The 20,358-nt window shown below is 37.1% G+C and overlaps 2 protein-coding genes across 2 annotated transcripts in view; one reads left to right on the top strand and one right to left on the bottom strand.

Moving 5' to 3' along the window:
• Window positions 1-12,138, bottom strand: part of eml3 (EMAP like 3) — a 52,249-nt gene extending 40,111 nt beyond the window's left edge. Inside the window, exon 1 of the mRNA XM_008328117.3 lies at window positions 11,802-12,138. Coding sequence (XP_008326339.1) covers window positions 11,802-11,826 — 25 coding nt within the window. The 5' untranslated portion in view covers window positions 11,827-12,138. The remainder of the gene's footprint in view (window positions 1-11,801) is intronic.
• A 1,160-nt stretch (window positions 12,139-13,298) lies between these two features.
• ecsit (ECSIT signaling integrator) lies at window positions 13,299-19,554 on the top strand. The gene is made up of 8 exons (XM_008328105.3): window positions 13,299-13,407; window positions 14,548-14,708; window positions 14,993-15,380; window positions 16,158-16,381; window positions 16,721-16,778; window positions 17,849-17,997; window positions 18,965-19,070; window positions 19,149-19,554. Exons 2-8 carry the CDS (start codon window positions 14,568-14,570, stop codon window positions 19,412-19,414), a joined length of 1,332 nt encoding a protein of 443 aa, XP_008326327.1. The 5' UTR covers window positions 13,299-13,407; window positions 14,548-14,567; the 3' UTR covers window positions 19,415-19,554.
• Window positions 19,555-20,358: the final 804 nt, after the last annotated feature.

Raw genomic sequence — 20,358 nt, 5'->3', positions numbered from 1 at the left:
TGCGGCACGCAGCAGTGCTCACAGGAAATGATGCGTTAATGCCTACAATGCACGGCGCACAAAAGACTTGTGTGAAACATCTGTAAACACCGAGTTAAATAAAATGGACAAATACTGTCAGGCGGTCTCGCCTAGAGTGCTAAAGAAATTTTGAGGCAATAGAAACTGGCGTCTGGCTTGCTCAAGAAATTGCTTCAGTTCAACACTTACGTACTTGGCAATTACTGCCCAATCTGTGCACATAAAACACATAGGCAACAACAATCGGACATTATTTGAATTCTAAAATAGCTATGTCAGCAATTGTGCGTTCTGTCAACCGACCTGTAAATCATGTTAATTAAATCTAATGATCTTTGAATGTTTTTTTTCTTCTTGGTGTAAAAGTTAATAAAAACATTGTCACCACACAGCAGTGTTAATGGATTGTTATTAAGATATAAAACGTATAGTGTGTTTTGGGTTTCCTCTGAAGCAGCCACATGCGGTCAGGGGAGGCACCTGCCATCATGATAAAAAAGAAAAAAGTACATAACATAAATATTAATATTTTCCACTGGTCTGTGTTTCAGATGACTCTACACATTTTGTCATTTTATCAAGTAAAAAAATTGCCGAATTTGAGTATTTCGCGATCAAATACAGGGCAGAAATCCCAGGTCAGGCAGTGTGAAGCTCTGAGCCTAATCTGACTGCGCAATCTAACAAACTGGGTCGCATGACAGGTGCCCGTTTCTGTTCCTCAGCATATCGCCAATATGAACTTTAGAAATATTTGTTATATAGCAAGACTCTCTACAGTCTGTGTAATGTCTTCAACGTATCTGCGAGATAATTGTCCCTGAGTGCAGAGAAAAGTCAGCAGGGGAGGCAGGCAGTACTCTGCCTCACCTCAAGGGGTCGCACATGAAGTGACAGGTGGTCTCCAGCTGGCTTCAATCGGCAATTGAAAGTCGGCGCCAAGCTAGAGCCAGTAGGTCAAGAACAGCGTGTCTTTATGCTCTGCCTGATCTGACTCGCTATGGATTGTATTTTAAAACTTGACTTCCGGTCCAATCAGAAGATGATAAGTGATGGAAGACCAACGCGGGAGCTAAAAAGGTTAGCTTCAAACTACGGGGACAGAAGAGTCGTTCCTTTTAAATGGAGTGGTACAAACGAAAAGACTGGCTGTGTGGCTGTCCTGTAAGAAACCGCCATTACTGCTCTCCTTGTCTATTATTCTCATCGTGTGATAACGTCTGGACTAACTCGGGATACTGTGACCTGAAGAATTTGCAAAGAAGCCTCAGCAGACATTGAAGATCAGCCAAGCACTTTCAAAGTCAGATTTCTTTAAAAATGTTTGGAAATTCAAGGATCAATTTGGAAACGGAGACTATACATTAGCATCAATAATGCTAAGGTGAGGGAAAACCGAGAGATACAACCATGGACTTCATCTATAAGTAAAGGTAAGGCCAAAAATGGCTTTAAGTTTTTTTGTTTTTTTAAAATAAGATGGGAGTAAGTAGACAGAATTCAAGTATTTCATAAGAAAATTTTTGGCCTAAAATGTTTTTTTCTTCATCATTTTAAAAAATAAGATGGGAGTAAGTAGAGAGAATTCAAGTATTTCATCAGAAAATTTTTGGCCTAAAATATTTTTTTTCTTATCATTTTGATAGACAATCTTTGACTAAAGCACCAGAATTGAAAGTTTGGACAATCTTTGATTAAAGCACCAGAATTGAAAGTTTAAAAAATAACTTAAATAAATTAAATTTGTGCTGCACTCATCTCTATACTTTTAATTTGTTTACAGTAAATATGAATTGCTTAGACGCAAGAAGGGGCGCGCTGTCCATTTCTATAAAAGAAACGTTCTTTGTAGGACAAATCTGTTTCTGTGTATATGTTTGTGTTGGTGTCAGTGTCAATGAAAGAGGAATGCTGACGGGATATAAACCATTACCAGGTGCATGCTGTTGAATGAATAGTGAAATAAGATGCTCTTTTCGGTTCTTACAATCGTAAATCCGACTCCAGAGAAGTCAGTGCCTCACCAGCCATGAACCTCGCCGCACGTCACTGCTCTGAAGACAGCTTACAACCTCTGATCAAGAGACAGTCTAACGAACTAACATAACCTTCTTTGAATTTCTACCCGAGTCAAAAAAAGAACCATTCTTTGCAACCTCAAACTTGGATATGATTTTAACGTTTTCAAATAATAGAGCTCCAAGAAAAGCTTACTGACGGTTTAAACGGGACTGTCGGGGTTCAAGTTGTAAATTATGGTCTTTTAAAGATCATATGTAAATGGTGCTCACAAAAAAAAATGCATATGAATTTCACAATCCCTCCCTCCCCTCCACAAAAAAGCAAAAGGAAATGTTGTAGATGCTGAGGATGAAACAGAGAACTCTCACTTTACGAAAAAAAAAAACCGCGCAGGGTTATTCAAGGTCTTGTGGGAGGTTGGCTGGCTGACAGCTGCACTCATGCATACACACACACACACACACACACACACACACACTGATCTGAACCTTTTGTTGATTCTGAGTGCACCATCTGTTCAGTCTTTCTCGTCCAACTGGTTGATGTTTTGGTTTACAAAAACTTCCCTTTTGATTCTTCTTGATTACAGCCAGGAGTTAAGTTCTAACGTATAATTAAACTAGAATCGCTTCCCGTTTTACATTGCGAGTCTTTTTCTTTCTTTTTTTTTTCAGATCAAGTTTCTCCACACCACCTTATTGAAGCGTCATAGTGAAAGAGGCTTAAACGTATGGCAGTTTCTATGTTTGTTTGCGATCACTACTAAAATTACGACTGTAAATGAATCATCTCCTGTAGCAGTTAGATGAAAATTACACGCCGTACACTCCGTTTCCACCCACTCATTCTCTCACCGCAGTGAGCTACATAATGACCCGAACCACCTACAGAGGCAGTTTTTTTTTCCCAACGCACGGTGCTTTTAAATCTCTTATATTTCGACACCTCTGCTGCTGCTGCTCCACATCCTGCACAGCCCAGCGTTGGTGTCTGATGCCTGAGGTATGACTGTCTCTCTACCCAACTTAGCATTCTTAGCATCACGGTATCCGGTAGTGAGAAGCCTGACACAGACCAGAACACTTGTTGAATGGGGAGACTGACATGTGATTCCATCGTTCTACTTGAACCGCTTTATACTTTTTAGGGTTGCGGGTGTATTGGAGCCAATCCTGGCAATCGTCGCCTCAGGACGAGGTTAGATCCTCGACAGTCCATCGCAGGACCACAAATAGGGGCTAAACAGGGCCAAAAAGAGTGCAATTAATTTAATCCAACAAGCAAAAAGAAAAATACACATACAGCGTGTCTTGTCGTTTATGACAGGCATGGGCAAACTAAGGCCCGGGGGCCGGATGCGGCCCGTTCAGCTTTTTAATCCGGCCCGCCAAATGTTTCCAAATGATACAATTTATTTATATTATCGTTTTTTTTTCCCCCAACCCCCCCCCTTTCTTCCCCCCCCCCCCCCCCCCCCCCCCCCCATTCAGTTTTAGGACGATTGAGGCCCGCAAGTCAAAAAGTTTGCTTTAATTAAGTTTAACTTATTAAGAAAGTCTTGTTCCACCATTCAAACTGCGTTAAAACGAATTCCGCGCAGAAAGTATTTGGCAACCAGAGCAGACAAATATGTTGCGTGTTTTACGCTCGTTTGTGTTGCTTTTTTTTTTGGAAACTTCTTGCCCTTCATTTTGACTCCTAGGTGTATGATGTTTTCACAGTTTTCAGTGTCAATTTTCTTTTTTCTCCCTTACATTAGTGAAATGAGAATGACTTGATGTTCATTGATATTGTTTCATAGTTAGAAGATGAGCAGTGACACTGTGCAGCATTGTCAAATTTCAAAGAATACTGGGCCCCGCGCTATGCCCAGAATGTGACACACAGGGCATCATGGGTGGAGCTGGATGATGTTGTTGAATGCACCCATTATGAGACATGTCGATTTAAAAGTTTGCAGGACGTCAAGTGATTGGCCAAAACTTCACATAAAAAAAAAGTTCCCATATTAACTTCTCGGTGAGTTCTACCGTTCATTCAAACTCATTACAAACTTATTCAGCATTTTCAAAACATCGCTCTCTAAGACAAAACTCTATAAATATTTTATTACACACATTTTTCACAATATTGCTCTATTGTTGACCACCATCTTATGCACTATTTTAGATTTAGAAACATTTTCAGTTTCCATTTAGAATGCGTTTTTCATGTCATTGTTTCACTTAATTTTAAAGATTGTTACAGTTCGTCTCCGCAGCATAGCGACTCTCACTTTCTTTCTCTCATTTGTTTTTGTTTTTTTGTTTGTTTGTTTGGGGTTTTTTTTATCAGTTTGATCAGATTGAATGAGTTTGAAGTAAACATGCCCAAGATTTATCTACATAAAATCACTGTCTGCAAGTAGATATCCTCAGACAGTAGGATTCAACATCAGCCACTGCATTTTTCTACAAAAAAAGAGATACAAAATACAAATACAAAATACACACACAGCCTCCAAGTCCTCCTGGCATTTGAATCCTGAGGCTTTGTCATGAACAGAAACAATAAAATTAATTGATTCCAAAGTGAAAATACCTAATTTTGAGGTTTGTTATGAATGAAAACTTCAAATGCACTTCGTGTATAATAATATGGTTACATTTATGTCTTAAGTCTTATGACATTTCAACAGACACATTTCTGTTGATGACAGAGGTCAACCTGCAGTTAGACCACCTACTGGTGGTGGAGACTGGAGGCAAAGCATTGAAAAATGCAGAGAAAACGCTTGTGGAAAAAAGAAATAGCACCTTTGTGATTCGTCAGTACTTTGGATTCAAGCAAGAAGACCATTTACAGACTCATGTAAGGGTTGTCACAAAACCAATAATTTGGTATTAAGTTGATGCCAACACGCAAATGAACATATCAATGCCCTTTTTTTTCCACCCCAGTACCGTCAGTACAGAGAGTAATTCACTTTTCCCTCAGCGAGTCATGTTAATTCCTGGCGGAACTGACATGAACGGCTGCTATTTTGAAAAACATGCAAACGCTACCTCCTAAGTTTTCAAACCAAAGGACCTGAAACACCTGAAAGAGAGACACCTCGACATGTTTAAAAGAATTCAAGGTGAGTGAGTTTCAGTTTACCTTCCCTTGTGTGGCATTATACTTGACCTCTCGAATATATATACGTTCCATTATTTGGGGTTCAGAGCCACCTCTCTGTTTGGAGAGATGCAGGCCTTAATACTTGGTTGGTCACTCCCTTGTGTTAACAGATGGTTAGCAATTTAAGGCCAGTCAGTCAAGAGCGGAAAAGCCAAGAAGACGTAACGTGACACGGTTTTGTGAGCGCTACTCCATATGAAAAGTCCTCTGATCGAGTCTGGACGCAATAAGAAAATGATAAAAGACAAACGCTTTTCACCTAAAAGGCAGCGTCTATTAAAGAAACGAAGGATCTAAAAGACGCAGAAACGGTATAAAAACCTGAAAATTTTCGAATTTATTGCAAGTCATATCATATTGTGCGGGCCAAACATACAGTATACATATATATTTCCAGCAGAGGCAAAATGTCTCCAAAACAAATCAGCATCTGAAAAGTTGCAATCCCACAATACTTCGTCGCGGAGAAGAGATACTGCTTTGAAAATTTGTCAAACTACAGAATAAACAATGGTTTACACAGAATAAAAGAGAAGTGGTCACAAGTCTGAGTGCCTGACTGTGGTCTGTAATTTGAACAGGCCAATGAGGAGGACAGCTATGAAAAGACTACGCATGAGGTTTTTGGAGGTGTTTGTTCTTAGTTTCCCCATTGAAGGCCAGACTTCTTGTCACCAATGGCTTTCAGCGCCAAAAGGAGTGGGCGACAGTGACCTTAGGTCAGCGATGACAGTGAAAACCACTGAAATTTAACACTATGCAAGAGGGCTGAAGAACATCATGCATCTCAGCGAGCCACAAACTGCAGAGCTCTGGTCTTAAACTGAACAAAACCGGTCCCAAATTATCCCACGGAAATAGAATCTGGAATTTGGTTGCCATATAAACCATTCACTTGTATTTGTAAGAACACTGGTGACGTGTGACATTGGAACCTTGGCACTCCGTGACCTTTTATAATGTGACAGGGCAAAAAATAAATAAATAAATAAATAAAACACTTGGGTCATGTGTCTTAAATAACAGGTTCTTTTCTACTTCAATCAACGAGACGTCACCAGCTTGAAAGGCTGGCTTAATAATGCACAATTTGAGCAAAGCACCAGTACGTGTAGTTGACTCCTTTTTCCTATCCAACATCCTTGCTCACATGCTCTGGCATGTCACTCTCTCTCTCTTTGGCTATGCCTTAATCCACTTTCCCTTCTTGCATTTGCGGTTTTCAAGGAAAACCATGCACATACAAAGGTTAGCAGACTACATTCTGCCCTCGTGTCTTCGTTACGATGTATTGTATGTCCTTGTTTTTCAGATAACCCATATTTCTGAAACTGCTAATATTGATTGTGAACTACATTGTGTACAAGTTGCTATGGCAAAAGCAAAAAAAAAAAAAGGATTTTTTTGTTTTGTTTTGTTTTGTTTTGTTTATCCACCGGCTGGGATATCACATAAACAGGCTTTTCATGTTGTTATTGTTATTGTTCATGTTGTTGCCAAGTTGGACAAAAATATGCATTTTGCTTTTACAATCCAATCATCTAAGACATATTTTGGGAGAAACATGAATCCCAATCACTCACTCGTGCATGAACGTGAAATGTACACAGGATGTTTTATAAGAAATCTTTCTCTGCTTATTTCCTCCAACCCACCCACTGCAGCATAAATGTTTCCTTTGACCTACCCGTGATCTCGTCGTGACATGGTGTTTTTACCGTAGCCGCATTGAGAAAAAAAGCTCAGGTCTGTTGCACTGAAGTCCTTCCCTTTTCGCTCATTTGTAAATATGAACGCACCCAGACACAAATAAACATTACATATCCTTATAAACAAACACGCATAGTGGATACTTCTAAGAGCTTGTTTTTGTAAAATGGACCGAAGGACGCGAACTATATACCTGATAATATAATCACACCACCCGTCCACACAGTTGGCTCGCACGTTAATTGCGCATATTGCCAAAAATACAAAGCTCAGGCTTATTAATCATCACATCGCCCCGCATGGAATGCTTTACCTTCATGCTGTATGCTTGGATTGCATCAGATCACCACAGGCCGGTAAGTAAGTCTGCAGAGAAGTCAAATGAATCGCCAAGGACTGAAGACAGTTCAAGATAAATATCATTGAAGACAAGGGCTTCAACAAGTTGCAAAGTTGCAACGTTCGTCATGTTTCTCGGGCCTTCATCAAGATTAACAGCAATGACTAAAATTTTATGAAGATACATTTTTTTAGTTATACTTTTGCACATATTTATCGTGTATTAAAATACAGAACTGATGCTTTTCCATAGATTCAGATTAAACTAGAAAATAATCTGATTCAGATTAAGAAGAAGCTAATCAAGAATCAGGATGTTGAAACTGGTCTACACAAGAACAATATCTGATACAGATAGGTCATTTTGGCTTACACTAAGAAAGATGGATTCTTTTGCTCTTGAGTATTCAGGCGTCTAGCATACCCAGACAGAATAAGAGGCCGTGTACTTCCAAACAAGAGAAGCAGCTTCTCCTCTGCAGTAAAGTATTTCAACATTCTGGGAAAACACTGAAATAGCTGCCATGATGCAACTTCCTGATGATCTCTGCACAGCCTGCACTGAGTCCCAAAGAAATTCTAGGTGCAAACTATGTGTTTTTTCTTCTACACAGTAAGGCTGCAATCTCCCAGCCGATTTTTTTTGATCGATCCGTACTGGGCCAACCAATATTCTGATTGGTTGACTTCTGGTGTTTTTTTTAGACCCAAATAAAAAACTATATATATATAATATACACATATATGTACATATATGTACATATATGTATATATAATATACACATATATGTACATATATATATATATAATATACACATATATGTACATATATATATATATATGTGTATGTGTATATATATATATATATATATATACACATACACATATATATACATATATGTATATACATATATATATATACATATATGTATATATATACATATATACATATATATATATATATATATACATATATATATATATATAGTTTTTTTCTTTGGATGTTAATGGAGGAGTGCTAATGGGGGTGTTTTCAGAGCACCCCGTTGTTTTTAACTATATAGGATTAGCCCAAAAGACAGATTGAATAACATACTAGAATGGTTTGGCCTAATGGTTTGCAAAATATTTATTTAATTTAAGCATTTCGTTTACAGTCAGTCTCCTCTGCCATGTTAAGGACATCAACAGTACTGCAGCGTTTTATAAATATAGATAACGGAAAATAGTTTGCATATCACAGCTCGACCACAAACTTAGCATGTCACCTAAAAACAGTAAGCTTAGTGGTCTGCATCAGGTTGCTCCTGCCCATAAAACAGCAGCATACCTCAGATACATACAGACTACATTGGATTTTAAGCCGGTTCTATCGTCCAAATGTATTTTTGTTGAATTTGCTCTTACGAAATGTATTTTACTCAAAGGCACAATTATTTTGAGCTACTACAAAATGACAGATACTTGGATAAACACAGACGTCCTAAAGAGATAAAGGTTGTCTACTGTTGCAATGATCCGCAACCACTGCATCTGGTCCACTAGCGTACCGTGAGAGATCATTAGGCGTGACATGGAAAACTTCCTAATTTCACTTAAATGGTCAGAAAAATATAATTAATATATATACCGCAAATATCTCTTCATCTATACAACTGTGACAATGCAGGAGAATTAAATACTTTTCTATTAGGTGTCAGCAGATTAAAATATAAAAAAAATTCCTGCAACTATATCAGCGTTGTGTTCAAAAAAACAGACTCGGGTTTCACGCTGGGTAGGTCAATAGTTAGTAAAAATGAAATTAAAACATTATTACATTTTATTAGATATATTTTTGTTGGGTAGTGCACCATAGAATTTCTCATGTAAAACGGCTTAAAAAAAGGAAGGGCAACACTGTAGCACTGTACCTAAAAAAAAAAACACACAAATCCAGTTAAGATTTACAGGAAATCTTATTCACTTTTAATGAATAGCCGCGTTGTTTAAAGTCTCAGCTACTGCGTCACAGAAACTTAAAATAAAAACCTTCAAGTTTTAAGTTTAACAAATCCGGTTTAACAGATCTATATGAAGAGTTGTACTTTTTTTATTATGAATTATTTCATAGCAAGCTGCTTATGTTTACAGCAGGAGTATCTTGACAAAGGGAGTCGGATAATAATGTGTTTGTTCACTTGGGTGGGTGCGCTCTAAAAAAAAGAGTGGAGGAATCTAACAAAATACTGGGAAACCTCCGTAAGATAACCTACACAGACAGTGGAACCTCGGTTTTCGAACTTAATTTGTTCCTGAAGGCCGTTCGTGACCCGAACACTTCAAAAACTGAAACAATTTTCTCCATAGGAATCAATGTAAAATGGATTCATAAATTCCTAGAACCTTTTTCAACAGTGTTTTGTGTACCAAACTTTTTCAACAGTATTTTGTGTACCAGTTCATACGTGAAACCAATGAAAATAATTAGAAAAACACAACTGAATAAAAAATAAATCTATAAATAGGAAAGACAATTTCATTCATCTTTACTGGAGCTGAGGAGTCGTGATGTTCGCTTCGCGTTCTAACAACTTATTTTCTCCGAAATACTGTCGCCGGCCAACTGCTTTTGGTTGATCCAAATCAGTAGTAACTTTTCCACTTCTTCTAAAGTCTGAGATCTTTGCTTGGTGATCACAGTCACTCCTTTGGCAACCTTAGCTTCTTTTATGGCTTCCTTGTTCTTAATGATGGTACAAATCGACAACTTTGCTAAACCATACTGTAAAGCCAGATCTGATCTACAGATCATTACATTTTTTTTTTAAGAATCCATCATAAAATTCCATAATTTAGATTAGTCGCAAACAAAACAAATGTGACATTAAAAAAGATGTTGATTTTTCTGGATTCATGCGTAATTACATTTTCCAGTAATTATACCATCCTGTGATTAATCTGATTTGAACCATTTAATAGCTCTGATATGTATGCATTAATATAGTGTGGTAAGCAGCAATGTGGTATGAAGTAATAACATAAGGAACTCAGTAAAAAAAAAAAAAAGAAAAAAAGAATAACTTCCTTGAATACAGTGACAACAATCTCCAGCCACAGAGGCTACTTCCAGCCTGCGAAAAAAAGTTTTTGTACATTTATTTTCTTTTTTTTTTTTAATTATTAAAATGATCAAGTTCGACATTTAAGAATAGATTTTTGCTTTACTTATATCCAACAAAAAATAACTTTTTTTCAGGAAAACTGAGAAACACTAAGAAAATGCAAAGGGAGAAATAAGTGAAGAGAAAAGCTAAAAAATAAATAAATAAAACACCACTGCCTGTGCCAGGTGCTAAACAGGGCTGTAGCTGTTTGAGCTGTTGTCATACACCAGAAGGAGTGTGGGTTCAATTCCAGACTTGCTAGGCTATATTCTGTCACCCTGGCAGTATTGCAGTTACTGTGTGAAGCACTTAGAGAAGCTTTTTGTAAGCACAGATTATTTACAAACGGACACAGTTGTTACTCAACTGGAAGCAGGAAAGACAACAGAAGGAATGACAACCATTGTGAAATGCTGGGAATAAATTAAGAAAGGAAAGCATCTACTGGGAAGACACACAGAAAGACAAGTTCCATTAAGTAAAAAATATTTCGGGTGTAACTGCTAAGTAAACATAAAAAGCCTTAATGACATTGTGGTCTGCATTAAAATGGTGGTTACCTATAATTTCGAATGTTTGAAAAAAAAACAATTACCAATTAATTATCTTACCTCACTACCTTTTGTCTAGTTTCTAATTTCGATGATGAATATACGGAATACAAAATAATAAAGTAGAGGGGGGGAAAAAACACTTCTAGCTTTAAAAGCTAGTTCTTGGTCAATCATGCGTGGGCCCGCGCACCGCGATTTGTAAACGTGACATTTTGACAAATGTCCGTGGTCAGTTTCACGTGGTCACAACAAGACAGGAAGACAAATGCTGAAGAAAAAAAACGTTGAAGTCACGCCTCAGACATCCTGAACAAATAATAAGACAGCTGGAAACGAGAGTGAACCGCCACAACGAAAGATGGAAGCAAAAACGTCTGCTTCAGAATTCTGTGTCACTTTACAAAAAATATGATATGTTTAAAAGCACACATGAACTTAGGATACGAGCCCTGTACAGCTATTTTCACCGTACATTGAGCATTTGTACGCTTTATATTTTGTTAACCTATTACTGACTACAAATGAAACTACTGTATGTTGCTATACGACAGCAGAAAAGACAGCGGAGTCACTGGTGTTCATTTATTACTGACATAACGCTGACATAACTTTGACAAGCACACCAACAAGTGTAGCCGAATATATTACAGTGTGGCTAAATACTGCATGGCACATACTGTGGTCTGAAACACGTTTAAAACAGCAGAAACAGCATGTGTTGTCAACTCGTTAAGGCAGTCTGGTAAAATTCTCCCAGCATCACAGTGTAAGCGGTAAACACGAACGATGAAACCACTTGCTGTAAGTGGAACTCATGTAAATATTGAACTTTTTGCATCTTTTAACTCACCCAAACTGTTGGTGGAGGAGTTCATAATCCCGTGTTTAACTGTAGGAAGTTTCTCAGACTCAAAATCCTGGTCAAGGAAGGTTTTCCATGCTGCGAGAGGAGTGTCACAAATCACGCATCTGGTGGTTTCGTTAAGTTAGCAGTAAGTTACATAGCTGCCGGAAGTTAAGTTGTTGTTTATAAAAAAAGTACCATTATTGTTTTTATATGTATCATTTATTGGAACGCAACAATCCAATGTGATGAAAAAATGCAAATATAATAACTGTATTTACAGCAGCCAAATTCTACTGGGCAGCGACAGACGTTTATTATGAATCAATTTCCGGAAGTCATTAATCCTAGCTTGACCAGTCCCAAAAAAAGACTAAAGAGGAATCATGACAAATGTCACATGTCGAAATGGTTCCCAGCAGTGACTGTGTTAGGAATACAGTAAATGAGAACCTATTGCGCAAACTCAAAAATCAAAATTATGTTCAGGGTTATATAAAAAACGACTGGCAACATCTTATAACTGTTTAATGTTTGACATATGAACGACAAACATAGTAATTATTTTAAAAACTACACAAACTGCTTGTGGTCAATCTGCTGTATCACAAAGAACAAATAAACTACCAACAAACTATTTTTTAACATATATTTAACATATCCTTATAAGAAATTGCATTAATTGTTTCAATAGATTTTATTACCACCAAGTGGTAGGGTTATGAACTGCAAACATATTCAATTTAGACAACTGTAATTATTGTTTTTAATTAAGTACAAGTTGTTTTGCTTTTCATATTCGCTGAATTCACAGTCAAAGAGCTTGGTCAGAACTTAAAGTCTTATAACCTTATGTTGTATCGTTCTTAATGTGTGAAAAATCATATTAAATTACAATTATTACATAGCTATACATTTAGCAGACGCTTTTATCCCAAGCGACTTACAATTTGAGTCAGTCAATCAACAATCAAGCTACAACAAACATACAAAATACAAAAATACATAACAAAATACAAAAATACATAAATTATAAATGATAAATAAATAGTAATGAATGGTAATAAATAATAATAAATAAAAAAATAGTAAAAGTACAGCTATCGTCATACAAATCTCCATGTCACTATGTAGCCTTTTTTCTTCTTCTGGGAACTGAAAGTCGGTTCACTTGTATACTGCATATTGAATATGAAATGGTTAGGTCCAGCATAGTCCATTTGATTTGAATTAATATACTGTAATACAGTGACATTTGGAGATAATTTCATAGGCTCTTGTACAAAAACACAACCGCTAAATGAACAATAACTGGAATATTGAATATATACAAAGAATTTAGTTTACTTTTAGATAGCAAATATATATTTGTTTGAGTAAAATCACAACGGCTCTATCCCAAATGTGTTAACAAGTACTGGTGTTTAAAAGAAAGTAGAACAATAATTGCGAGGGAAAAGCGGAACGTTTTATCGTCGGTTATATTTCTGTGTTCCGGGGGGAGACTTATCCTTGTAGAACCAGGATATTCGAGAGCCGCGGTCAACATGGCGGCCCCCGCAAGTGTTCTCTGAAGGAGATTGTTTTCTCTCTTAGTTTGTCGCTGTTGATGGTAGGCACTGTCTATTTAAATTGGCACATGTTTGAGTATTAGTAATTTTACCCCTTATATAGAAATATAATTATATTACAGGTATCGAGTCTTAATAGGCCTTTTACATGACGTAAAATAAACCTTATAAACACCGATGCCAATTAAATGTTTCATTATAGCTTGACTTATAAGTTTTGTTGTCACATGTTTAAATAAAAGGTAAACATAAATGGAGCCGCATATTTTTGCTGTATAAAAATAGAAAATATAAATGAAATAAGCAAATGGTCCTATAAAGTAGTCGTATCAAATTCATTTGTATTCCTAACTAATATATTAATTTCTTTTTGTGAATTTTGGCATTTTATGTCAATACTTTTAACTAGCTAACTTGACAGACAGAGCATGTAACTGCGTAGCTATGATAACGAGTCTGTAAACGAATGGTTAATAAATTAGTAATTCCTATTTATCTGCGATTTAAAACTAAAATGAAGACATGCATCTACAGACAACAGTAGACAAATCTAGTTGTGAGGTGACAAACCTAAACCAAACTTTTGGAACTATTTTTCTGTGCCTATATTACAAAAGTATTGTCCTAAATTACTGGACTTAAAATACTGTCGTGCATGTTGTAGTAATGGAAGCATACCACAAATCTTAAAAAATGTAGCCCACCCTCCCACCCCTTAAGATCAGAGTACCAGTAAATGTTTTCGTGTGGCATACTCAAGCCTAAACCTAAATGTAATTTTTTTTTAAATATATAAGTGGAGTAAACGTAGGCCTGAGGTCCACAAAACAAAAACTAGAATAAGAAGACACTAGAATAATGAGGATTTTAAAAGATTGACAGAATAAATAATAATAATAAGTATAATAACAGGAATAAACAAGGATAACTTCGACAACTTGTTCAACATTTCGGATGCCATCTGTATACTGGGATGTTAGCACAATGTGATATTTTAACTTTTTAAATGAATCATGTGAATTGTATTTAAATTGATGAGTTATTGGTTTCAATGCACTGATAGTAATAGTCTGTGTTCAGATGTAGATGTAGTTTTGCATGTTTTTCATGACAACCTAAATAATTGATAAATTCATTTCTGTTTTAATAACTCACTTTCTGTTCTTTTTTTTTTTCTCAAGCTCAGTGTGATTGATCAGCCATGAAGTGCTCCCGTTGCTTGTTACAGCTGTGGTCTCTCAGACCATTGGGTCAGTCTGCCTGGCCTGCAGCCCACTGTGTTTCTCAGCTCCAATCTGCTTCCTGTTCTCAGCCGACTGTATTATACCAGAGCCAAAACCAGGTACCTATACTCTCCATACACTGCATTCACTATAGCATTTAGCATCTAGGCAAAATGAAGTATTGATTATCTCTAACAGCAAATATTATTGGAAGGTGCACATTAGGGTGAAAATTAAATCTGATTGTCACACATTAATTATATTTTATATCAAAATTAATTATATGCTTTTAATGTAATAGTTTAATACACTTGTATATTTTTAAAACTGATCAATTAAACAGCATTTATAATGTTAGATTAAATAAAACACCGTAAATTCCATATTTATTTGTCGGCTTTAGGTGTTGCGGAGATTCCACAGCAGCCCGGTACGCACCAAGAGTCGCATGCCTGCTGAACAGCAGCAGAAGAACAAGTCACTGGCTACAATTGATGACATGTTCGAGCGGGTGTCCGACGACGCCAAAGTCAAAGACACGTTCAGTAAAGTGCTGGACGGCTTCATGAAGAGGGACGTGAGACGACGTGGACATGTGGAGTTTATATATGCTGCGTTAAAGAAGATGCCTGAGTTTGGCGTGGAGCGAGACATCACCATCTACAACAAACTTCTTGATGTTTTTCCCAAGGAGGTGTTTGTGGCCAGGAACGTTTTACAGCTAATGTTCAATCATTATCCCCGGCAGCAGGAGTGTGGGCTGCAAATACTGGAGCAAATGGAACAGTATGGTGGGTTATTCTGAGAGAATGTTTATGGTCTAATTTATTGGGGTTGTTTGGATTGCTTGCATTGATTACCGTAACTTCCGGACTATTGAGCGCAACTGAATATAAGACGCACTAAATTTAAAAAGGAAAAAAAAGTAATTGTACATATATAGGCCTTCTCTATAAGCCGCAGGTGTCCACATTGTAACGTGGGATATTTATTTACAGAGAATTTTTTTTTTCACTTTTAATTAAATAAGTGCTTTTTTTCGAAAGTGTTTTAACAGCTCCTGTATCACCAACTCCCTCTTCAACATGACAGGGCTCAAACTGCTCTCAACTTCAGCTACCGTCCTCTCTCTTGCGCTCCCCACGTACATATACTCACACAGCCAATCACAGACAGACATATGTTACTGGTATAACACACAGTAGCCTACCAGAAAAGTCATTGACCGCTAGCGGTATGAAATTTGTTAGCCTGTAAAAATCCATAAATTAGCCACATCATTGTTTAAGCTGCAGGGTTCAAAGCATGTGGAAAAAGTAGCGGCTTATAGTCCAGAATTTACAGTAATCTGAAGATACAGACAGTATCAGGGCTGCGCTATCCTTGTTGTACTGTAGGTGATACAGTACATTTTTAATATCTATTAACCACTGCTAGCAGTTGTAGGAGGACAGAATTGTATATTCAGAACAGGTTACTACTCACTAAATAACAAAATAATCAGACTATAACGTATCTTCAGAATTTCTTTTTTTTTTTTAACATCACCTTCTATGGTTGTATTTCAGGTGTCGTACCCAACATCGAAACCAAAGTCCTGTTGATCCAGATCTTTGGAGAGAAGAGCCACCCCGTCAGAAAGTATCAGCGCGTCATGTACTGGTACCCCAGGTTCAGACACATCAATCCATTTCCACTTCCCCAGAAGCTGCCCGAAGACCCGGTAGAACTCTCCCACCTCAGCTTGTCTCGTATCGCCAATGACCTGAGCGCAAAGATTACAGTTTACCAGGTACAGACGTAGGGCCGAGGGTCTGGTTTTGATATCGTCTGTTTAAAGTTGCACCTAGAGGAATCTCAATCTAAAAAAAAAAAAAAGATGGGGGACCACCCGCTCATTGAAGGGCCCGAGGTCAGAGGTCGATGGGGGACCACCCGCTCATTGAAGGGTCAGAGGTCAGAGGTCACATCATAATTTAGGATATAAAAAGATCAGCTTGAGCCTTAAGGAAGAGCAAAAAGTTGCCAGTGTGTGTTTGTGTTTGGAATGCTCTCATTCATTGTCCTTATCAGAGCCTATGTCTGTGCCAACTGTAACATGAACTGAGTGTTTTGATTTCCCTGCCCTCAGCGTCCACGTACGGATGTCGGTGAGAATGGAGAGGAAATAACATCTCCGCACATTGTAGGTACGGAAAGAACCAGTTTGTGTTTGTTCGAATCTCCTAGAAAGTACTGGGTAGAGGGTAGAATACAAATACTTTTTACACTGTTTTTTTCTTTCTTGGTTCCCTAATCATTTACTTTATTACTATTTATTTGTTCATTTATTTGCTCAGATACTATTCTTTGATATGTTATAGTATAATATATCATACCATACTGTGCTATAGATTATACTTTACTATATGTCTACCATATTATACTATACCAGGCATGGGCAAGCTACGGCCCGGGGGCTGGATGCAGCCCGTTTGGCTTTTTAATCTGGCCTGCCTTTTCCCTGCAGTGCCTGCATTTCCCCAATTGATGGAGTAGAAAAGGCTAAAAGCATTTTAGCATTTTAGCATTTTAGCCTTCATGCATGACTTCAATTGTCTTAGTTCATACTCCATCTATCTGCTCCTGACCCGACCCCCCCTGGCAAATTTTAGGGCCCGCAGGTTCAAAAAGTTTGCCCACACCTGTCCTATACTGTATATTTACCATACATCCCTAGTATACTGTAATGTACTGTACAATACTATTGTACTATATATATATATATACATATATATACACATATACACATATATATACACATACACATATATATACAGTACATATATATACATATATATTAAGATACTATACTGCACTATGTACAGTATACATAGTGTAGTATAGTAGGTATAATCATGATATAGTACATTGTATACTATATATTTACTATATTTTGTGCTATACACTACAGTATATAGTTACTTCTACTCTCTGTACACTACCTATACACTACAGTATATAGTTACTTCTCTCTGTACACTAGGCATTTACTTTATTGCTAGTGGATGAACACCATACATCGTCATTGGTCAGTTGTTATACTATACTATGTTAAACAATACTATAAATTTACTTCACAATACTATACTATGCTATACAAGTCGAAACTACAGAGATAACAGCTTGTATCTAAGCTTGTTCTCTAAAATATAAGGTACCGGGCACTTTGTTTAAACACATGAGTTTCCCCTCACTGGTTTTCCTGTACCATCACTAGGTATTCAGAGTCCTGACCAGATGGAGCTGCTGGCCAAGCACAACCCAAACAGACCGGTGTTTGTGGAGGGTCCCTTCCCTCTGTGGCTGAAGAAGAAATGTGTGCACTACTATATCCTCAGAGCTGACCCCATACCTTTTGAAGAGAAAGTGAGTGCACTCTTTCTTTTTTTTTTTTTTTAACCTAATTACCGTGTTCGCAATGTGCTATACATCATTGATTTTCTAAGGGCTATTGGTGGAGCTAAAGTCAATTTTGATATAGGGTTACAGTCTGCGGCAGATACAGCTAACACACAGTGATCGGTTTGTACTGCATCTGATTTAGCATCTGACTATATACAGTGGACCCCTGAGATACGAGCTTCCTGAAATCTGAGTATTCCATGTTACGAGTCTGCAACTACTGCAAGACAACTAGATATTTCCTCGTATCACAAGGAAATATCTAGTTGTCTAGAGTCTAGGCTAGAGTGCTCGACCGAGTCGTGCGACATGGGGAAGCCGCGAGCTCTGATGCCAAAGCAGCTGCGGAGTTCGAACGAACTTTTAGTGTTTAATAAAATAAAATAACAACTATTATATAACAATTATAACAGTAATATAAAATGTTGTTTTTAATGATTATTAATATTTTATATTGTCAATATATTTGTTTATATCTGTGTTTTTATCTTTAGATGGGGGGATATTAATAGGATATATTTCTGGGGGCGGGAACAAAATAGTTTTTAGTTATTTATGTATATATGTATATATGTATGTATATATATCTAGGTATATATATGTATGTATATATACATAGATAGATGGATAACAAGATAAATATAGATATATACACACATATACATATGTAATATCTATATACACATATACTGTATTTGTGAGCTGTTATTATATATATATTCAAAAAGCTTGCAGTTTATATTACTAATACATACATTTACCTTTACTGTAAATCAGTGGACTTACTGTTATTGTGTCACAGTGGGGAAAAAAATCACACAGTTTGTATCTTTATCAAGGCCGTTCAGGACATTTTTAAACTTAAAAAGTCACTTCATGATAAGGTTGTTTTCTGTAACGAACCAATGAAATGAGTTCGTCTCCACAACAGGTGGAGGAACCCTATGATCCAGAACGGAGTTTTTTCTACCCTCTACAGTTAGACCTGGATCTCGAACGTGACTTTGGAGAGTACGTGACCTTTGACGTTGAAGACGGTAAGGAGTCAAACGCTGCTGTTGAATGAATTCCAATCACTCACGGAGGTGTAATGTAGTTCATGTGTGGTTCTTCAGTGGACGAGGGCCCTGTCTTTGCCATGTGCATGACCGGTCAAGGAGACCAGGTGGCGCTAAACCAGTGGATTTCTGGTCTTCAGCTGAACAATCCTATCCTGGGTCGGGTCCCCACCTTATTCCGACTAAATGCCGGACCACGGGAGCTGCAGGAGTCAGGGGCGGGCTCCGCCTCAGAGAAGCAGAGAGAGAAACATCCGAATGAGGCAGAACCTGAGTTTATAGATGAAGAAGAGCCACAGAAAAGACAGGCAATGAAACCATGAACTTTGAATCACGACATGAAAGGGATGGAGGGAAAAAAAAAACATTCCTTTTAACTGCTAATTTAGGTAGATCTATTATGTGGACTTCATCAACATGTGCAAAAACAAATGTTGGGACGGTCAATAAATCGGAACAAAACTGAGCAGCTGTGATGAAGACTGTTTGTCACCATCTCAAATCAGCCAATCACATGCCAGCAGCGAGATTCATACATGGTTAGGGTGAAGGAAAGAGATGAGGGATCAAGGAAAGTGTTTCTGAACACGGATGAAATGAAAGAGGCAGTGAGTGTGAAAACAGAAGCTGGTCTGATAGTTGTTGATTTTTATACGTAATGTTAGAATAATAAGGTCAAAGAAATGGTTCTGCGTCCACATAGAAGTACGTACAGCACATTGCTAAAATGTCATCTTTGAGCACGTTTATCGCCCTGTGATCACAGTATAAACAGGCTTTATGTTGGCAGTCACGCAGGTATGAGCCATAGAAGGTTGCTCTGAAGCTTAAAGTGCAGTAGGAGTGGACCGAGAGGAAAAACCTGTTGTACGTAAAACGCTCTATTGTCTTAAAGTGTCATAGAAACGAATGTAATATCCTAATACACATACATATTATATATGTATATATATATTTATATATATACACATAAATGTATATACATATTTATATATTTATTTACGGTTTTTCATATGTATGTTTCTATTCATAGTTACATTTATGTATATATATACACTATATGTACATACATACATCTGTATGTATTTACATAGAGTGTGTGTGTTTGCAACTGAGGGACTGTCACGGGAGGCTCCATTAGGGATAAAGGGTTCCTCTATATACAGTATATATATATATATACATATATACATATATATATACTGTATATATGTATATATATATACAGTATATATGTGTGTGTATATATATATATATATATATATAT

The sequence above is a fragment of the Cynoglossus semilaevis genome, chromosome 1, assembly GCF_000523025.1.
Source record: "Cynoglossus semilaevis isolate Cse_v1.0 chromosome 1, Cse_v1.0, whole genome shotgun sequence".
Classification (NCBI taxonomy): domain Eukaryota; kingdom Metazoa; phylum Chordata; class Actinopteri; order Pleuronectiformes; family Cynoglossidae; genus Cynoglossus; species Cynoglossus semilaevis.
Note: the sequence above shows the minus strand (reverse complement) of the source record. Positions and strands in the feature narration are given on the sequence as shown.

Coding starts and splice junctions, on each gene's coding strand:
- ecsit (XM_008328105.3), top strand. CDS start 14,568: ATGAAGTGCTCCCGTTGCTTGTTACAGCTGTGGTCTCTCAGACCATTG. Junction 14,709..14,992: donor TATACCAGAGCCAAAACCAG/GTACCTATACTC, acceptor TGTCGGCTTTAG/GTGTTGCGGAGATTCCACAG. Junction 16,779..17,848: donor AACATCTCCGCACATTGTAG/GTACGGAAAGAA, acceptor TACCATCACTAG/GTATTCAGAGTCCTGACCAG.